Source organism: Leucoraja erinacea, chromosome 20 (assembly GCF_028641065.1).
Source record: "Leucoraja erinacea ecotype New England chromosome 20, Leri_hhj_1, whole genome shotgun sequence".
NCBI classification, from domain to species: domain Eukaryota; kingdom Metazoa; phylum Chordata; class Chondrichthyes; order Rajiformes; family Rajidae; genus Leucoraja; species Leucoraja erinaceus.
Genome location: NC_073396.1, coordinates 29707968 through 29727254, shown reverse-complemented (window position 1 = coordinate 29727254; position 19287 = coordinate 29707968). Strand labels below are relative to the sequence as shown.

The 19287-nt window shown below is 41.1% G+C and overlaps 1 protein-coding gene across 3 annotated transcripts in view; it reads left to right on the top strand.

Moving 5' to 3' along the window:
• The first annotated feature begins 1770 nt into the window (after positions 1–1770).
• The window catches only part of LOC129707022 (tektin-3-like), a 51015-nt gene continuing 33498 nt past the window's right edge, over positions 1771–19287 (top strand). The window contains exons 1-4 of one of the 3 annotated variants that reach the window (XM_055651753.1): positions 1771–2073; positions 6951–7636; positions 15485–15568; positions 18114–18184. In XM_055651753.1, coding sequence (XP_055507728.1) covers positions 6965–7636; positions 15485–15568; positions 18114–18184 — 827 coding nt within the window. In that variant the 5' untranslated portion in view covers positions 1771–2073; positions 6951–6964. Of the gene's footprint in view, positions 2074–6035; positions 6147–6205; positions 6636–6950; positions 7637–15484; positions 15569–18113; positions 18185–19287 lie in introns of those variants that run through there. The other 2 variants (XM_055651750.1, XM_055651751.1) reach the window with 2 other exon arrangements.

Genomic DNA, 19287 nt, shown 5'->3' with positions numbered 1-19287 from the left:
AGATGGTGATGTGGCACTCACAGTTAAATAGAAGGTCTGATTCTTTGCAGCAAATGGTTGGCAAGTTTCTTTGCACTTATTACTGGATGTGAGCCTGAAGGCAAACAACTGGAAGTGAGTGGTAGTAGAATAAAGATATCAAACAGAGAGTTATCAATGCAATCTATTTTGAGACAGTCACTGGCAATTTTGGCAGACAGTGGAACCTGACGGAAAACAATAAAGCAATTGCTAGAAGAACTCAGTCTGCCCAGCAGCATCTATGGCAAATGAAGCCAGTTAATATTTCATGTCAATTATCTGGCGGAGAGTGGAGAGTTTACAGCTTTCATTGCAGAATCGGATCATGGTCTTTGGCACAATGTATTAAATCAAGTCTATTATTAAAATGGGCACAGAATTCCACACTATTATTTGTTCGATAGTAGGGGAGTTCTTCTGAACAACATTTATCCCTCAACCAACATCCCGTCAAAAACAAAGTAATTGATCATTTATCAATATTTAGTGCAATCTTGTGTATAAATTAGCTGCTTTATTTTGGTATAGCAGTATTAAAAAAATATATTTAGTTGGTAACAAAATGTTTTCCAATGAAGAACACGATGAAAGCACATTTGTCCTTTCTATTTTTCCTTGCCATTTATGTCCATGATCCACCAACCAACCGATCAGTTCCATTTTGCTTGAGGTCACATCTCCACTGCCTCCATGGTTAAAATGTCAGCTCATAATCGGTGGCCGATTAGGGAAAGGGGAGATGCAACGAGACCTGGGTGTCATGGTACACCAGTCATTGAAAGTAGGCATGCAGGTGCAGCAGGCAGTGAAGAAAGCGAATGGTATGTTAGCATTCATAACAAAAGGATTTGAGCATAGGAGCAGGGAGGTTCTACTGCAGTTGTACTGGGTCTTGGGTGAGACCACACCTGGAGTATTGCGTACAGTTTTGGTCTCCTAATCTGAGGAAAGACATTCTTGCCATAGAGGGAGTACAGGGAAGGTTCACCAGACTGATTCCTGGGATGTCAGGACTTTCATATGAAGAAAGACTGAATATACTCGGCTTGTACTCACTAGAATTTAGAAGATTGAGGAGGGATCTTATAGAAACTTACAAAATTCTTAAGGTGTTTGACAGGCTAGATGCAGGAAGATTGTTCCTGATGTTGGGGAAGTCTAGAACAAGGGGTCACAGTTTAAGGATAAGGGGGAAGTCGTTTAGGACCGAGATGTGAAAAACATTTTTACACACAGAGCGTGGTGAATCTCTGGAATTCTCTGCCACAGAAGGTAGTTGAGGCCAGTTTGTTGGCTATATTTAAGAGGGAGTTAGATGTGGCCCTTGTGGCTAAGGGGATCAGAGGGTATGGAGGGAAGGCAGGTACGGGATACTGAGTCGGATGATCAGCCATGATCATATTGAATGGCGGTGCAGGCTCGAAGGGCCGAATGGCCTACTCCTGCACCTATTTTCTATGTTTCTATAAGATGGAGCCATTTTTAGTTTATCTGTTTGGAGTAAAAATGTCACTTTTGCTAAATCCATAAATTAATGCTTTGAGCTAGTGGCTTGTCATGTTTTTCTCTATCATACACTCAAGAGCAATTATCAATAGTGATATTGATAATATATCATTTTTGATAATTATGTGAGTACAGACAAAATTGGTTCAAGTATAAAATAACCATACCATGTAATCTACATACACTAATATTCAGAGTATTTTTATCTCCTATTTTAGTGTTTCTGTTTATCCTGTGGAGGAAAGAAATAAATAAAAGTAGACCATGTCCTCTCTCAGACCTGTTCAAATCATTTGTAGCTGATCTGACAATATCAGAAGTGAGAAACCCATGGATGTGAAGACAAAATAACAATATGTCCATTGAGTATGACATCATAATGACAAAGTAACATCATAGAGCGGCTTCAGGTGTTTAGGTAACATAGCACTTAGCATGTTGCAACTATAGAGTGTCAAAGTCAGCAATGGCAAACAAGAAGTATCTCCACTTCTGAGACTGCCATCATTGATAAGTGACTACTAATATCACTAAATTATTTGTCCGGTCAGTATATTTTCTTGTGCTTAAGCAGTTTTTTCTCCAGATTTCCTTGTTTCATATTTAATGAATTTATTTTTTTGATTTAGGTTTCAAATAGACACTTGTAAAAGTAAAAGTAGTTCAACAAGAAATGTAGAAATATTAAACTATTTATTTATTTTAGTATATGTTCTTTCATTGTTCTGCTTGCAGAAATAATTTTTCATTCAAAGTTATATTCTAAAAAATAACTACTGCTTACTACGTGCTTCCTCTTCCCAGTGCTTGCCATATATTCTGATTTTCTTTCTTTATACTTTGATTTTTTTTAAATGAATTCTATTCTGTTCTTTATTTATTTTCGCTGTTTCCAGTGTTGGCCTCTGTGGCTCTTTTTCTCACCTTTATTTCCAATGCTCTATTTTCCCTACACTTTCCACCCCCTGTGGCATTAATCTTTAAGAGAATTCCATTTGTTTCGAATGACCATTTGTTTCTCTTTGTTCATTGTTCACCCAGCTCTGCAAGATTTTATCTACTTTTGAGTTCTTCCACTCAGAAAATCTCTATATTATATTACTCCTGCATCATCTCTTTCACAAATATCTACCGACTCTGCTCTTAGTGTAGGAAATATATGATGGAACCAATCTTGCCGCCCATTCTGCAGTTCCCATTATCAATGGAACTTGCTCTTAGAGATCCAAAGCAGGATCATAGGGTCAAAGATCCTTTCAGAAGGACAGTTGACCTGGGGACCATGAATAAAATAAAACCCTTGAAAGGATAAAAAGACCGGATTTGGAGCCAGGAATGTAAGATCACTCAGTGGCTCTTGCACCTGAAGCTGGTCAACCATGGAGGCTAAACAGCTACATATCATATCTTCTGAACGCAGCAGTTTGCAGTATCTGGGAACCAGAGAAATGCAGTAGATCACTACACCATTGTATTAACTAGAGAGGATACACAGCATCAATGTGAAGCTTCATTCACAGCTGACATCCCTCACATGTTAGTTGCAATATTTTAGATTGACAGTACTTGCTCATTACATGAATTGCCATGGTTATCTTTGCAATTTGGTGACACACAGTATACTCCAACCAATAGTACACCACTTGATGATTATGAAGGACTAATTACTACATTTCCACTAATAGTGTTTGCAAATACATTGCAAATATGTTATTATCTTTTTTCCCCCAAGTGAGTACAAAGCAATTGCAGTGGCCTCAATAGGCCTGACGTTGGGTGAACTGGGGATGGGGACTGGACATTGTTCCTTCCCCCACAGTGGTATCCATTGTGGGGGGATGATTTTTTTGTCTGTAAGTAAACATGTTAGTCTGTGTCCAAGATGGCTGTCGGAAGGGAGAGTGGACGCTGGCGCGCTTTAGCTGCCGCTGCTCTCTCTTCACATTGTGTTTTTGATTTTTGTTGTTTTTGGATTGAATTCTGTTGTTAATTTGTGTTTCTGTGATGTCTTTATTATTTATTTTATTCTGATTATATGTTTTATTATTCTTGTTAATCTCTGTAAGGTGTCCTTGAGATTTCTGAAAGGCGCCGAAAAATAAAATGTATTATTATTATTATTAAAGCCTTCACAGGAACTGTAAGAGCTAGATATAATGAAGCCACATTATAGTAGTGAAGCCAAACAGGAATGCAGACTTTATCCTTTTCTGTATTAAACCAGCTTTGAAAACAAATAGAAGAAAGAACGATATTGATATGTTATTCTAATCATGGCTATGTATTGATGAGACAGTTGGCAGTTATGATGAACTATTAGATCTTCTTCAGTATTGAGTGCAGGTCAACATCTCCGCAATGTTGCCAATAAGCATAAGAGTCGCAGTCTGTTGGCATATTTGAACGTCATTAAACTTAAAATAGAGTTTTATTTGTAAGATCAATGACTGGAGAAGCTGGATATTGATTATTCTGAGGATGCCATTGAAACACGAAAACCTGTCTCCAAATAAGTACCTGCAATCCGCCAAATCCTTTCATGGAAACAAAATGAACAACTTAATCATTAAATAAGCTAAGAAGCTTCTGATGGTTTGGAAAACGAAAAGTCTAGCACATATAGAAAGCAACATGAAAGTTATTTTCCCTTTCTTGTGCAAAGGCAATTTCTACCTTAAGTTTTAGAAAGTGAACTCGATTAACACCTATTCACATCAAGGACATTTTATCATATATCGGACTTAACTATGTTCGGACATCAAATAAACCCTGCAGTTACACCAAACAAAGTTATGTCCAGAATGGTATGTACCTCAAACAAGGCCAGCCGTTCACCTGGATTCATAGTCATAGCATTCAGCACTGTAACAGGCCCTTCGGCCCAACTAGTCCAAATTGACCATAATGTCCATCTAAGATAGTGATATTTTACGACATTTGCCCCATATCCTTCTAAACCTATCCTATCTAGGTACCTGTCCAAGTGTCTTTTAAATGCGGTTTGAGTACCTGCCTCAACTATCTCCGCTGGCAGCTTGTTCCATATACCATTAACCAACACAAGTTATGCTATATCTCAAAAAACTTGGTTTAGGCATTTGTACTTCATTGTTTTGTATGCAATAATATCTGTATGCAATAATATCCTACAGACGGTGGAAGGAGTTAATTCAGTTTTGGCTGCAGAGTGAATGTGCAGCATGTGACCTCCTCACAGACGATGATTCTGTCAAATCTTTGAAGATAAAGTGTGTAACCAAATTGGACACACTTTGCGAAATACATTTTTGGTAATAACCCAACATGCCACTTACAAGGCTTTGATCAGGATCAATCCATGAAAACATTCTGCCATAATCTAAGAGTTTAAATGACACCCTTGTTGGTCAAACGAATCCATCCTCCACAAGCTTTCTTTGATGCTAACTCAATTAACCTTTGTCTCTAAAATATGCACTGTTGTGATTAATGTGCTTAAGAAATGTTAACTGCTGTGTGCTGACTCTATTAGTTGAATATTAGAAAGGTATCAGGGAAAAGGCAACAGAGTGGGAATGGCTAAGGTCAGCCACACACTATAGATTGTGTTTTACCCCTTTAGGAGTAAAAGTTGTCACAGTCGTTATTTTAGTGTGAGAAAGACCATGTACTGCGATAAGATTATTGTGCGTGGAGGTGGGGTGTTTGATTACCGCAAGATATTTGGTGAGATTGTTGAGAACTGGCCACGCTCATATCCAGTCAATTCGCAGATTGACTGTTCAATTTATTTCCAAATTGTAACTAGACAGCTGTATCAAGAAATATACTGACCACTACTCTCTTATTATTTCAGCTGTACCATCGGATTGGTATTTTAGCGCAGGTTTCTTTTTGATGATTCTTGTTCAAATGGAATATGAATTGATCCGCAACCTTTCTTATATAGCCTTCAGCCCCCTTCCCTTCCCCTCCCCTCCGGCCCGGGTAAATAGAGGCGGCTAAATAGATTGTAGCTTCTTTCCTTTTTAGTGAATAGAGCACTTGCACGACACAAAGGTGTCTGGGATAGGGTCGGCTCTTAATTGAACTCTGAATTGTACTTTGAGAGGGGTGGGAGAAGGCGGGGCCGTTTAGAAGTAGGGGCCGGACACAAAACCCCACCTATTTATGTTCTCCGGGGATGCTGCCTGATCCGCTGGCTTACTCCAGCACATTGTGTATTTTTTAAATGTATACCAGCATCTGTAGTTCCTTGTTTTGACAGTTAAGACTAAACTGGAAACGGGAACAGGAGATCAGCAGAGAAACGCATCAGGCAGAAAATGCAGTGATTTTTGTGTTTTATTTCCTATGCACATCAAGCGGACAGAAATCCCATTAAATACAAGAACCTTGCTGTGCAGTGTGAATACTTAGCAATGTTGTGTCCAGCAGTTGTAATGTACCGTTGCAAACTGCTCGGGATTAGAGAGGGGATGGAGCGAGGGGGAGGTTTAATATTTGATTGCAAGTAGGATAGATGACGCGCATTTACCCCTTTGCATCAATCATCCGATTGGAATCAAGTCATCTCTCATAGGCTGCAAACCACCACAGCAGGCGTCAACATGGAGGAGCAAGATGGACCCCTGACTCGAGTAGGCGATGTTTTTAGGCTGGTTTGGATTGCTGGAGAATTCTCTCCACCCCTGCTCCTCCCCGGCACACAACCTCTGCACCGGCAGCTGACTCCGTTGCTAAGGGTCCGGGATGTTGCGGCGTCCCTGGCAACCGCCTGGTGCCCTGATCCAGTGCACAGCAGCAGCAGAGAGATGCACGCTGCGGAGAACAAGTACAGGCGCCAGCGCTGCTCCCCCCCTCACACACGGCACTGGCATTAAACTAAGATGCAGCAAAACGCCCGTGAGCTCAGGGGTTACAAGCAGCCGCTAACTCGGAAGTGTTTCTCCGTGATGCATGCCCCCCTGCCCCCACCCCCACCCCTCTCATGCTTTCATGCAATATTTTCGTTAGTTAACCTAAATAACACACGCCCCACCCTGCTATCAGCGATGGGTGCAATTCCTCCCAGGCGCCCCTTAGACCAGAACCGGCACCGTTTTGATTGCAAGGATGATGCCAGTAATGTATGTCTTGCTTATTTCGAGAGCTTCATGATGGACCACTTTATAATAACTAGCTTTATGATGTCGTGTATGTCATAATGCGTCGTAAGAAAGTTTTATGATAGCCATATTATGTCATTACTGTAATTATATGTGCTCAAGATCTGATACACTGACCTTTTAGTTGGGTTGGATAGATATTGCAGAGCGTTTTGTAGTTTGACGTGAATAGTTTTGATTTTGCTTTTTTGTTAAAATGACAAAGGCCTACTAATGGCCTTATTTTGATACTGAGATCAAAAGCTGCAAGCTAAAATAATTCCGTTTATTTTGTAGGCATTGTAGCCACCATGTATGGAAGATGTTGTACCACAGATTTGGAAACCAGGTGCAGTAGTGTTAACTTGCCATGGAGACCAAGTACCTATTACAAGGTTGCAGGTGTCAACACCACTCTTGGACCTTATACTAAGAACTTGTGTGGGAGGCAGTATCCAGTGATGACCTCGTATCCGCCAATGACCTCTTGCACAGCGGTGAGCGGGGGTCCCATAATCAACTGTCCTGTGCCTTCGTACCCCGTGATGCATTCTTGCCCGGCAATCACTCCAAGACCACCAATAAACTGCCCAGTAGTGAATCCTTGCTCTGTGATGGACCCGTGCCCTACCATGGATCCATGCGCCCCAGGAACGTCTAATCGCATCGCCCTCTTCAGCAGATACACTCCAGGCGAATGGGTGGAGTCCAACCACAACAACTACAAGCAATCCGACTGTTCCAGGCACAATGCCGAGAAGCTCAGGGAGGACACCTCGAGGCTCATCCAGGATAAAGCTCAGCTGACCAGGAAGATACAGAATGACACCAGTGCCAACATTGGGCAGAGGGTAGAGGACATCAGCTTCTGGAAATCGGAGCTGGATCATGAGCTTGACCAAATGATCATGGAGATCCATGCTCTGGGTCAAGTGAAGAGAAGAGTGGAGAAAGCACTGGAAGAGACAGATGCACATCTCCAGGTCAGTGAAATGGCTATACTTACGGTAGAGAAACATGGACAAAATAACATCATAATTATTAATTCCTCAGTATCAATATTATTTAATACTAATTTCAATCAGCACATGCTTATTATTGGCAGTTTAAAATCTGAAATTATTAACTATTAATATAGATTGTGTAGGATAGCTATAAGACTAGTTTTCTGAAACCACGTATCAAATCTTAAAAGGGCTGCTTTGGTAAATTTACAGCTTTCAGATATTGATTTAAAATGCTTGGATTTTGTTTTGATGCAGTTTGAATGGTCACATTATCACCTTCTCTTGGTTACTAAGCTGGTCATTACTCTTTGGCTAACTTGATTTTTGCAACCAGTCTGAATAAGGGCCCCAACCCAAGATATGCCACCTATCCATTTTCTCCACAGATGCTGCCGAGCCTACTGCGTTACTCCAGCATTTTATATCTATCTTTGATTTTTGTTTTGACTGTTCTAATTAATTTGATTCTCTCAGCGGGAATATTTCTGTTGTAAAAGAAAAATATGTGAACTTTTTTCACGTTCACTTTTTTAAGTTATGTATGTCTATGCATATTACTTACAGACTTTAATCAGTATTTATTATTGTCTGATGGAAGGATCTGAACCCATCAGAATTTTAGAAAAATGTGTGAATTGGTGATGTTTCGAGTCAAGACCGTCTTCAGACCCGAAACGTCACCCATTCCTTCTATCCAGACATGCTGCCTGTCCCGCTGAGTTACTCCAGCATTTTGTGTCTTATCTTCACTGCATAATACAGCCAGGGAACACTGGTGGTGAAAGGAGTGAATATTTAAGGTGATGAACAGTATGCCAGTCAAGTGGGTTGCCCCGGACCTTCATAACATAATAACTGAGCAATCAGAAAGCTTCAAAGAGACCATACTTTAGGTGCAGACTAAGCTTGTTCTTATAAGAATGGGGGATTCGGGGAGGGAGAGGGGGGGGCAACCAGAAGTGGAGCTTACCAAGAAATGGAGCCAATGATCAAATCACTAGTCGGCTAATGTTATTAGTCAGTTCCATAACATGATAGAAGATTAAGCAGAATTCAGAAAGTGTACAGAAGAACTGAGAAGTGAGATAAGAGAACAGAACACTGAGAAAAGCAAAACATAGCGTGAAACCTAAGTTGTTCACTGCGTAAAGCCGCTGGTTACATTCCTACTAAACCCATTCTCACTCTCAGAGGGGTCCACTGACACTAATTTTCTCCAAGGACTCTGGTTTGGCCCAATTGGCACGATCATGCACAGTACCAAGTGTTCCTTTCGCCAGTCCCACCAAAATGCTTTGACAACCGATTAAATTGCTGGCGGTGAAGGGTTGTGAGTGGCAACGTCTCTGACAGCCACATAACCACAAGAAAACTATTCAAAATTAAAAATACCATTAATTATTAACAAAAGAATGTAATTATCTAAAAAAATTGTACCTCCCCTATTCTTCTCCGTTGAAATGATTGGAATCGCTGAACCTACGCGTGGTTAGCCTGCCGTGTGTTCAATTAGCAGATTCCCCTGTGTAAATGTGGTGATTGTAATGCTGCATCAGACAGCACTGGTCTCTACTGGCAAGCAGCTGTGTGGAGGTTTGTGAATGATGGATTCCAAGTAATGCCTAGGTGGGAGTCCTGATGTTCCACACTACAGTAAGGTGCTGGCTGTTCCAGGGGGATGCAAGGGCTTCTCTCGCATACGCTTTGGGCAGCTATAAGAACTTGTAAGCCAAGAGATTGTCAAATTTCTTTATAAACATAACAGATTGCCAAAAGAAAGAAGAGGCTGATCTGGAACAAAAGAAGAAAAAATGTATTTTGGTGGCCGTTGGATAGCTGAGATTAAATGAATACTTGATACTAAATCTATCTTTGCAAAGATAGTGCACATAGTTCCAATATTGTAGTAGAGATGCTGGTATAATTGGACAGGAAAAAGAAGGGGTCCTTGAATGCTTGGCAGTACTCTAGGAAAGTGTCCAAGTCTGAGTGGGATACATCTAGACTGCTGATGAAAGGTGGCAACTGAGGTTTCAAATTTATTTAGATAAAGAAATCAAACCAGAGAATTTGAGGGTTCCACATGTGTTCAGAGAGATTATTCCTGTTGGTACAAGCTGGTTGGGGAATATAATTGAAGGAAAAATATCTGGTGATCCTAATCTGGGGTGAAAGTAGATTGCACTGGTAAAACAATGCGAGCACCAGGAATCTTGGATCCTTCTCTGCTAAAGTCCAGATCTGCGTCTTTAGAGGACGACCCGGTACTGTTCAAGAAGATCAATATAATCTCCGTAAAGGCTATCAGGAAAGCCGAGAAAAGTCCAGAACTAGCTAGGGGCTCAATTCAATCAAACATATGTCAGGTGACTATTGTAGGGCCTGAATGTCATCCTGGTCTACAAACCAAAATTGGGGGCGACCACTGGCAATGATGGATCTCTAATGGAGAAACGCAATACCTTTTACGTTCATTTTGAATAGGCAAACAAAGTTCCACCAAGGCATGTCACCCCTTCCTCTGCTGGTTCAGTCCCATACACCTCGCTGGCAGGTCAGATCTGCTTTCATGAGGGTACAGTCACAAAAAGCAGTCAGACTGGATGGAGTTCCTGATTGGGTTCTGAAATGGTGCGCCAATCAATTGGCCACAGTCTTCACCAACCTCTCACATCAGCAGTCTACTGCCCCATTTGTCTTAAAGGGGTATCTCCATCTTAAGGGAAGATCTCCATCTTCCCAGTCCCCAAGAAAAATAAGGTGACCCATCTCAATGATAGCTGCCTATAGGTGAAACATTAACTCTAATGAAGATCTTTGCAAGATTGGCAATGGCTCACCTCTGTACCAGACTTCCAGACAATTTAGACCCCCTGCAATGTGTGTAAAGGAACATTTGGTCGCAAGGGGATGCCATCTCCCTTGCAATATATTTAGCTCTAAATCACTTGGACAATAAGAACACCTATGTCAGGTTCATTCATTGATTACAGCTTAGCCTTCAACATTATAATACCAAATAAGCTTAACTCTAAACTCCTGGACCCTAGCCCTGGCACCTCCATTGGTAACTGGCTTCTGGACTTCCTGGCTGCCAGATCTATGTCGGATAGAATTGGTTAAAAGATTCCCTCCATCCTGATCCTCAACAGGTGCTCCTGAAGGTTGTGTGCTCTGTCCCTTTTTCTACTCCCTGTATCCCATGATTGTTTACTCGACCAGCTTGATCTTCTAGTGAGCCGATGATACCACTGCTGTCAGCAGGATCTACAACAATAAGGCATTGGAGCCACATGAAAGAGATTGGGGACCTTGTGTCATGCTGTCTGTAGGTCAGCAAGAGGAACGAGATGGCTGTCGACCAAAGGAAGCAGGGAGGTGGGAGAAGGTGCTGGTGAACAAAACCTTGTTCTAATCAATGATGCTAATGTAGAGACAGCTTCAAGTTCAAGTTCCTTCCCTTGATGTAGTGATCAAAAAAGGTGCACCGTTGCATTTGTTCTCTAAGGTGTTTAAGGAGTTTCAACATGTCCAGGAGGACTTTCTCCGACTTCTATAGATGCTCTATGGAAAATATTCCGACAGGGTTGCATCTCAGCCTGCCATGGCAACTGCTCTGCTCTTAACTGCTTGAGTGGTGAACGCAGAGTCCAGTTTATCACAGGCTTATCGCTTCCTCCCACCCAGTCCATCTTCATGATGAGTTGGAAGGCAGGAAGTTTTAGTTGCCACCCTTTTCTCTCTTCTAGCTTCTGGAAGGAGGTAAGGAGCTTAAAAATGCTGGACATTGAGACTTAAGAACAGCCTCTTCCCCACTGCTATTAGACTCTTGAATCAATCGCTCCTTTCTCATCCCATTCATAGAGGTGCTGCCACACATTTACTCTTAACTCTCCCTCATTCAGTTATTCCAGTATTGCACTTTAGTGATGTTTTTTTACTGCATCAGATTGCATTTCAATCTTTACACCATTCTGCTGTTTTGTCGTTGTATTTATTGTTGTGTCTATCATTATCATGTATATTGTGTACTCTGAACTTTATGCGAGCAATGAATTTCATTGCACCCTGGTGTTTCTGACAATATACTAAACTCAATCTGAACGTCTAAGAAATTACAGCCAAAATGGAGAAAGTGTCTGAATTCTTCAATGAAGGGAGAGGGAGAGGGAGAGAAAATGGATGAAGACTATGAATTAACATTGCCTATATGGACATTGTGTTTTTATTTTACCTCGAAAGGGAGTTGGAGTCATCCCATCACAGAGTTGTGGTAAGCACGACATATGTTTGCAGATTAGTAAACCAGGGGCCTAAACAAACATTTCAAAGACCGAAATTCAAATCACTCCATTACAGCTGTGGAATACAAATTCAATTAGTAATCTTGGAATTTGGATAAACAGCAACAACCGTTTTTACAGTTGATTACAATAACTAACAGATTTTTATTTTAAAAGAAACCATCTGGTTTTCTGCCCTTCCTTCCTGCTCTGGCCAGCGTCACTCTAACCCCCCCATGTTGGAATCCCAAAAGCTCTTCAAAATGGCCGAGGAAACCACTCCATTGTCACCATTACCACCTTGAGTGGCGATAGATGATGGTCAATAAATGCAGGCCTTGCCAATGCCCCCTGGTTTCCAAAACAAAAATATATTTTTTAATAATCTTAGCCACAGGGCATAATTATAGGTGTTCCTCAGGTCATTGTGCAAGGCCCAGCCATCTCAAGGTGCATCAACAATTATCATGTGGGGTGGAGAAAATGGATTTTAAGTAGAGTCATACAACATGGAAAACTGGCCCAACTTGTCCATGTCTGCCAAGGAGCCTCATCGAATGTAGTCCCTCTACGCCAGTAAGTGAAGCTCTGTGGTGGGGTGAAGGGGGGGAAAGAATCATTGATAAAGGCTCGATGGTGCAAGGCTAATGACTGACATGATTCAAACTTCATCAGGGAAAATTAGTTCTTTTGATGCTGGGCCAAAGAAAAGTAGTGGATTAGGTTTGAATAATGGAGATGTGAGGATAATATAGCTGCACATTCAGTTCATATAAAGAAAATAATTGGTAAGTATTCACAGAAAAGATGTATGGCTCCAAGAAAAATAAATAGCAAATAAATGAAGTGAGAAAAAAAATAATTTTACTCCCAACAATTTGCAAGGGAGGTAAATAGCTGCTGAGCTGGGCCAAGTATTGGTACTAATTATTAACATACTAATTAAGCCAAAGAATGGTGTTCCAGGGTAATGAGTTTGCCTACGCTAATTTCATTAAAAAAAAAAATTGGCTCTCAGTTTCTGAAATGCATCAAATGAACAGTAACAAACGTTTTATTGCTAAGAGCGCTTTTATTTCTGATGTAGACAAATGAAGCAAAACATTTATCTGTACTCTTTGACTTCAATATCTAAATTCTCTCTTTTTTAATTTGTTTCCTAATATTTAATCTTGTAACCTGTTTTAATGTTTTTTCCTTCTAAAAGGGGACCCATGCCTGTGAGTTTGGTAGAAAGTAGATTAAAAAAGAATGTGAGACACCCCTATGGGTTATGTCAGTGATTGCTGCTTTGAATGAAAGGTTCTCTCTTCATGCCTGGTGCGGATGGTGCATCCTACCCTGTATTAACCAGCACAGACTGTCTGGGAGAAAATGGGAGCGTTGGTCAAAGTGCATCATTCACAATGTAAAATAGAGTGGGGGGGGGGGGGGGGGGGGGGGGGGGGGGCGGGGTGGCAAGAACAAAGAAGGACCATCTGTACTCTCATTAGTACTTTTGTAACTTTGATGGCGCCAGATAAGTGGCCACTCTTTGCGTACTTTGTGTACTGTATGCAATATCAATGAATTTCACTGTACCTAAGTACAAGTGACAATAAAGTATCATTGAAATCCAATATTAGGAATGCATTGGTTATTTTTCAGTGTCTTTCCAATTTATCCGAGTGGGCAGATTTGATTTGGCATCTCATTTGCGAAACATCACCTGCTTTAGAGTAACACTCCCTCAGTGCTTTCCTAAAGTATCAGTCCAATTTTATATGAGCAAGTCCCAAGTTAGTGAATAATACTCAGAAGATGAATACTACTAAATGAAGTTGACATTGCATTGATCTTGCATCAGATAGTTAAGAACTGTTTATCATCAGAATTAACTAAAGCCACAAGTGGGGAGTTTCACAGAAATATCAATAATGACAGACAAATGTTGGAGTATCCTATCTCTGCTGCAGATGTATCCTTCTCTTTGTAATGCAAGTTCCTAGGAGCTATCTTCTTGTACAATGAATACACTATGCAATTAGAGATATTGGATGTAAGTTCATAGGAATTTCTTAAGGTCGGGGATCATTTATAAGAAAACTACAGATGCATTAATCTTAGTGAGGCAGACGTGATTTTATTTTGAAGGGGTAATGTATTTTGCCCATGTTGGTGAAGACGTGGTTTATAAAACTATACATGTTTTTCATTTTTTCAACAGCTATTCTTTGTATTTTGATTTCCTCAAGAGAAGATTCAACGTTTTGTTTTAACCAAGTAAATTCCACTTGAGGGAGGACTTATAATTAAACAATGTAAGGAAACAGATTTGGTTAATTGGCTTTCATCCAAAGTGAAATTCAATTGGTAAAACATTTGCCGAAAAGGTGGGGAGTTGTGTTGAGAGATAAGTGATCTACAATCCTCTAACCATGCGATGCTTTAGTGGGCTGTGCAATCCAATTTCGGTAATTCTCTACAGAGTTACCAATTTTGATTGTTTGGATCAAATGTGCTTGTGTGCTGAGGCATCCGAGTGTTCATCATGTATGCTTGGGCAGCATTTTCATAATCCATGCCAGACCAGCTGTGAAGACCTGCTGGGAATCAACTTGGGTGGATTTCTTAATCCTCATAATGACTCTACTTTAGCCCCCCCACCTCCCCCCAATGCTCATCACTCATGTTTTTTTTCTAAATTATGTTAGCAATAAAGTTACCTATATCTGACGTTTTAATTTTATCTGGCATGGGTATTCCTTGAAAATGCTGATAATTCTAGAACTGTAACTTACTTGCCTGAGACTCAACATCACAGTTCAAGGTTCAATTCTTTAGTTTCCCTGGAACATCACTTAAATTTTCTGTTGTTCTACCAACACTGTTTACTACTTTGAACAGTTTGCATTGGGGGCCTTGTTTAATTTCTCCTCTGAAAGCTGACAATGTAACTCTCCCTTCCTTTGGCACTGAAATGCCATTAGGTTTCATGTTCAAATCTCGGGTAAACATAAAATATGGAACAGTACAGCACGGGAACAGACCTTTGGTCCACAATGTCTATGCCGAACATGATGCCAAGTTAATTTCCTCTGCTTGCTTGTGGGTGGGGGAGGGGGGGGGTCGGTGGGGGCTGGGGCTGGTGTTTGGGTAGGGCAGGAAAAAAGAAGTTGCATCCCCGTGATCAGTTTGAAGAAGGATCCTGACCCAAAACATCACTTATCCATGTTCTCCAGGGATGCTGCCTGACCCGCTGAGTTACTCCAGCATTTTGTGTCTTTCCTTGGTAAGCCAACATCTGAAGTTCCTTGTTTCTACTTCTATTTAGGTCTGTGTGCTGTTCACCCTACTTGTTCCTCATTAAACTAGACAAAAGGGCACCTAAAATGAAAAGGGCTGAAACTAATGATATGCTTACTGTGTGCTTACCCATTCCACCTGATTTTTAACCTCTTCTCTCCAAACCTATAATTTAAATGAGCGTAAAATAAATCTATAAAATATTCCAGGTGTTTAATATGAATAACACAAGCGTCTTCTTTGTGACTTGTTTCAGATGGTTCAAGAGTGTTTGTACCACCGTGAAAAGCGGATGGGCATTGATCTGGTTCATGATGAAGTGGAGACGCAGCTACTTGAGGTGAGTGCCACTGGGCATGAAAGCAAAATCAGGTTGGGATGGAGAGTCTATTGACAGCATCAGCAGTACCTACATTTCACCTGGGCAGTCTGAAGAAGGGTCTCGACCCGAAAAGTCACTCATTCCTTCTTTCCAGAGATGCTGCCTATCCCGCTGAGTTACTCCAGCATTTTGTGTCTATCTGAAAGCCAGAAGCATTGTCCTCATGATGCCACTGTGCAACATCACCTCAATACATAACCTTTGTGCATCAATCCTGATTTTGGAACTGTTATAATCTGCCTCAGAATGTATGCCTGATGGTTGATGAACTGGAAATTTTGAAAGTAAATGTCTGACTTTGTGCACAAAGGTCTTGCCAAAAGTGTGTGTGTCAGAATACTATATTGCAGGGGTGATAATGAGTGGTTGGTGCCATGCCACTGTAGCGAGATGTAAGTGAAATGACTCGTAGATCTCAGAAACATGAAGATCAATGCCTCTAGCTCCTCGTTAATGAACACAGAAGATTGCTTTTCAATGATGGTCGGTGTTTGAACTGTTTTAAGAAACATCAGAATCCACTTGCTAATGTTAGGATGTAGTATCCCAGTGGAATTCATTGATCAGTGTGGATTAATCAGCAGATGTAGCTTGTTCTGTTTATTGCTATCAGCAGGGTGTTTGTAAAACTGAGACTGAATCCCTCTCGCATAAGAAATTAAAAGCTCGTATTTGATCAGTCTGAAGAAGGGTCTTGACCCGAAATGTCATAGACAATAGACAATAGGTGCAGGAGTAGGCCATTTGGCCCTTCGATCCAGCACCGCCATTCTATGTGATCATGGCTGATCATCCCCAATCAGTACCCCGTTCCTGCCTTCTCCCCATATCCCCTGACTCCACTATTTTTAAGAGCCCTATCTAGCTCTCTCTTGAAAGCATCCAGAGAAACTGCCTCCACCGCCCTCCGAGGCAGAGGATTCCACAGACTCACCACTCTCTGTGAAAAAAAGTGTTTCCTCGTCTCCGTTCTAAATGGCTTACTCCTTATTCTTAAACTATGGCCCCTGGTTCTGGACTCCCCCAACATCGGGAACATGTTTCCTGCCTCTAGTGTGTCCAAGCCCTTAACAATCTTGTCCATCTGTCCATTCTCTCTACAGATGGTGCCTGACCCACTGAGTTCCTCTGGTACTTTATGTTTTGATCAAGATTCCAGCACTTTCTTGTGTCCCCTGAAATCAAAAGCTGCTCAGCTGAAGCATTGTAGCTTTTAACGTTGTGTTGCCCTGCTGTGATCTCGCTGTTTATACCCTCCACATTCTATTCTCAATTTTGGCTTTGATTTTTTTTTAACCAATTCTGAATGCTGACTCTCGAGCAACTCATTCTGAATGAGGTGATCCATAAATAACTTAGTCTTCTGATTGTAAAACCAGGGCAATGCCAGGGATGTGGACCTTAAAAATGTGGATTGTGCATCACAAGCATTGAATGCAAGATGGTGTTCTACATGAGTAGCTAAAATTAGTCATATTTGAGTTCAATGCCAAAGGAATAACCAGTGGGCCCACGTCTTGAGTGGTAACACAGATGCCTGAGTGGAGTGGTTCTGAGCCCAATGTGGCGAAAAGGAGTTGCTATAAGACATAGAAAATAGGTGCAGGAGTAGGCCATTCGGCCCTTCAAGCCGGCGTCGCCATTCAATATTATCATGGCTGATCATCCAAAATCAGTACCCCATTCCTGCTTTTTCCCCATATCCCTTGATTCTGTTAGCCCTAGGAGCTAAATCTAACTCTCTCTTGAAAACATCCAGTGAATTTGCCTCCACTGCCTTCTGTGGCAGAGAATTCCACAGATTCCCAACTCTCTGGGTTAAAACATGTTTTCTTCATCTCAGTCCTAAATGGCCTACCCCTTATTCTTAAACTGTGACCCCCTGGTTCTAGACTCCCCCCAACATGGGGAACTTTTTCCTGCATCTAGCCTGTCCAATCCCTTAAGAATGTTATATGTTTCCATAAGATCCCCTCTCACCTTTCCAAATTCCAGTGACTCTATCCTTAACCTAGGGTCTTTATTATAATAGCAGTATTGCAGAAGCTGGAAATGTGAAATAAAATGAGACGGGTGGAAATTCTCTGTGGGTTAGACAGCATCTGTGGAGAGAGAAACTGAATTGTGAATCTGTGGAATTCATTGCCACAGAAGGCTGTGGAGGCCAAGTCAATGGATATTTTTAAGGCAGAGATAGATAGATTGTTGATTAGTATGGGTGTCAGGGGTTATGGGTAGAAGGCAGGAGAATGGGTTGAGAGGGAAAGATAGATCAGACATGATTGAATGGTGGAATAGACTTGATGGGCTGAATGGCATAATTCTGCTACACTCACTTATGAAGAGCTTCCTAATCAAATGAATCGTGAGTTCTGAAGGAGGCCAGAGTTTGGTGTGTCCAAGGCTCGTCGCCTTTGCATATCCCTCTCTTGCTGAGATGTACCACGTCATACTCACCAACGTCAGAAAATACTTCTAGTGTTTTGTTTCTATCTGTTTATAGGAAATGAGAATAATCAAGTGTATTCAAGAAAGATTGAAAAGAGGCATAGAGAGAGCTGCTGAACAACTAGCGTAAGTCATTTTTTAATTTGTTACAAATTTGAATGGATATTCACAACGTAATCAATTTTGAGAGTATATGTTTATGCCATACACTATATCTGTGTTGGAAGAAGTTCTTCTATTTAAAAACAAAAAATATGTTTAGCTTTATATTCTGTCTTCTTGAACATGATGACTGAATGAATTCTGCATCGGAAATTTCTGAATCTATCTTCTAAATGTAGATGTAAAAGATACAACCAGCATGATCATTTAGACGATGCAAACCGTCAGTTCCTTCCCTTGGTTTTCCCACCAGCCACATACACTAGGGGAAATTTATAGTTGCCAATTCACCGACAATTTTTGGTTGTGGGAAGAAACCACAGCAACCAAAACCCTTTCTCCCATAATGTACTAATAAATTATTTTGGGATTATCCTTAATTTTATCTGCCCGAGCTATCTCCTGTCCCGTTTATGCCCTCCTGATTTCCTTTTTCAGAGTTTCTTAAGTTCCCGAAACTCCTCCAGGGATACACTTGATCCTACCTGCCTATACCTGTCCCATGCTCCCGCCTTGCCCTGAACTATTGTCAGCGCACTTTTATAAACATCCAGACATTCCTTTTCCTTCAAACAACCTGCTCCAATCCACTTGAGCGAGTTCCTGTCTAATACCTTCAAAGTTGGCTATGCCCCAATTTAGAATTTCAACTGGTGGACCCGCCCTGTCTTTATCCATAACGATCTTAAAATGAATAGAACAATGGTCGCTGGTCCCATCAGGCTCATCCACGAACATTTCATGTCATTGGAGCACAATAAGGCCTTTAGGCCCATCGAGTCTACTCCACCATTCAATTATGTTTCATCTGTTTTTCCCTCTAACCTGCCTTCTTCCCGTAACCTTTGATACTGTTACTAATCAAATACCAGTCAACGCGTTATAAAAAAAACCCCAAAGATGTGGCCTCCACAGTCGTCTGTGACATCGTCCACTTGCCCCTCCCAATTTCCTAAAGTTGGACCAAGTGTTGCCCTCTCCTGTGTAGGGCCCTCTACATATTGCCTGAGGATACTTTCCTGACAAATTCTGCGCCACATAAACATTTTGCACTATGACAGTGCCAG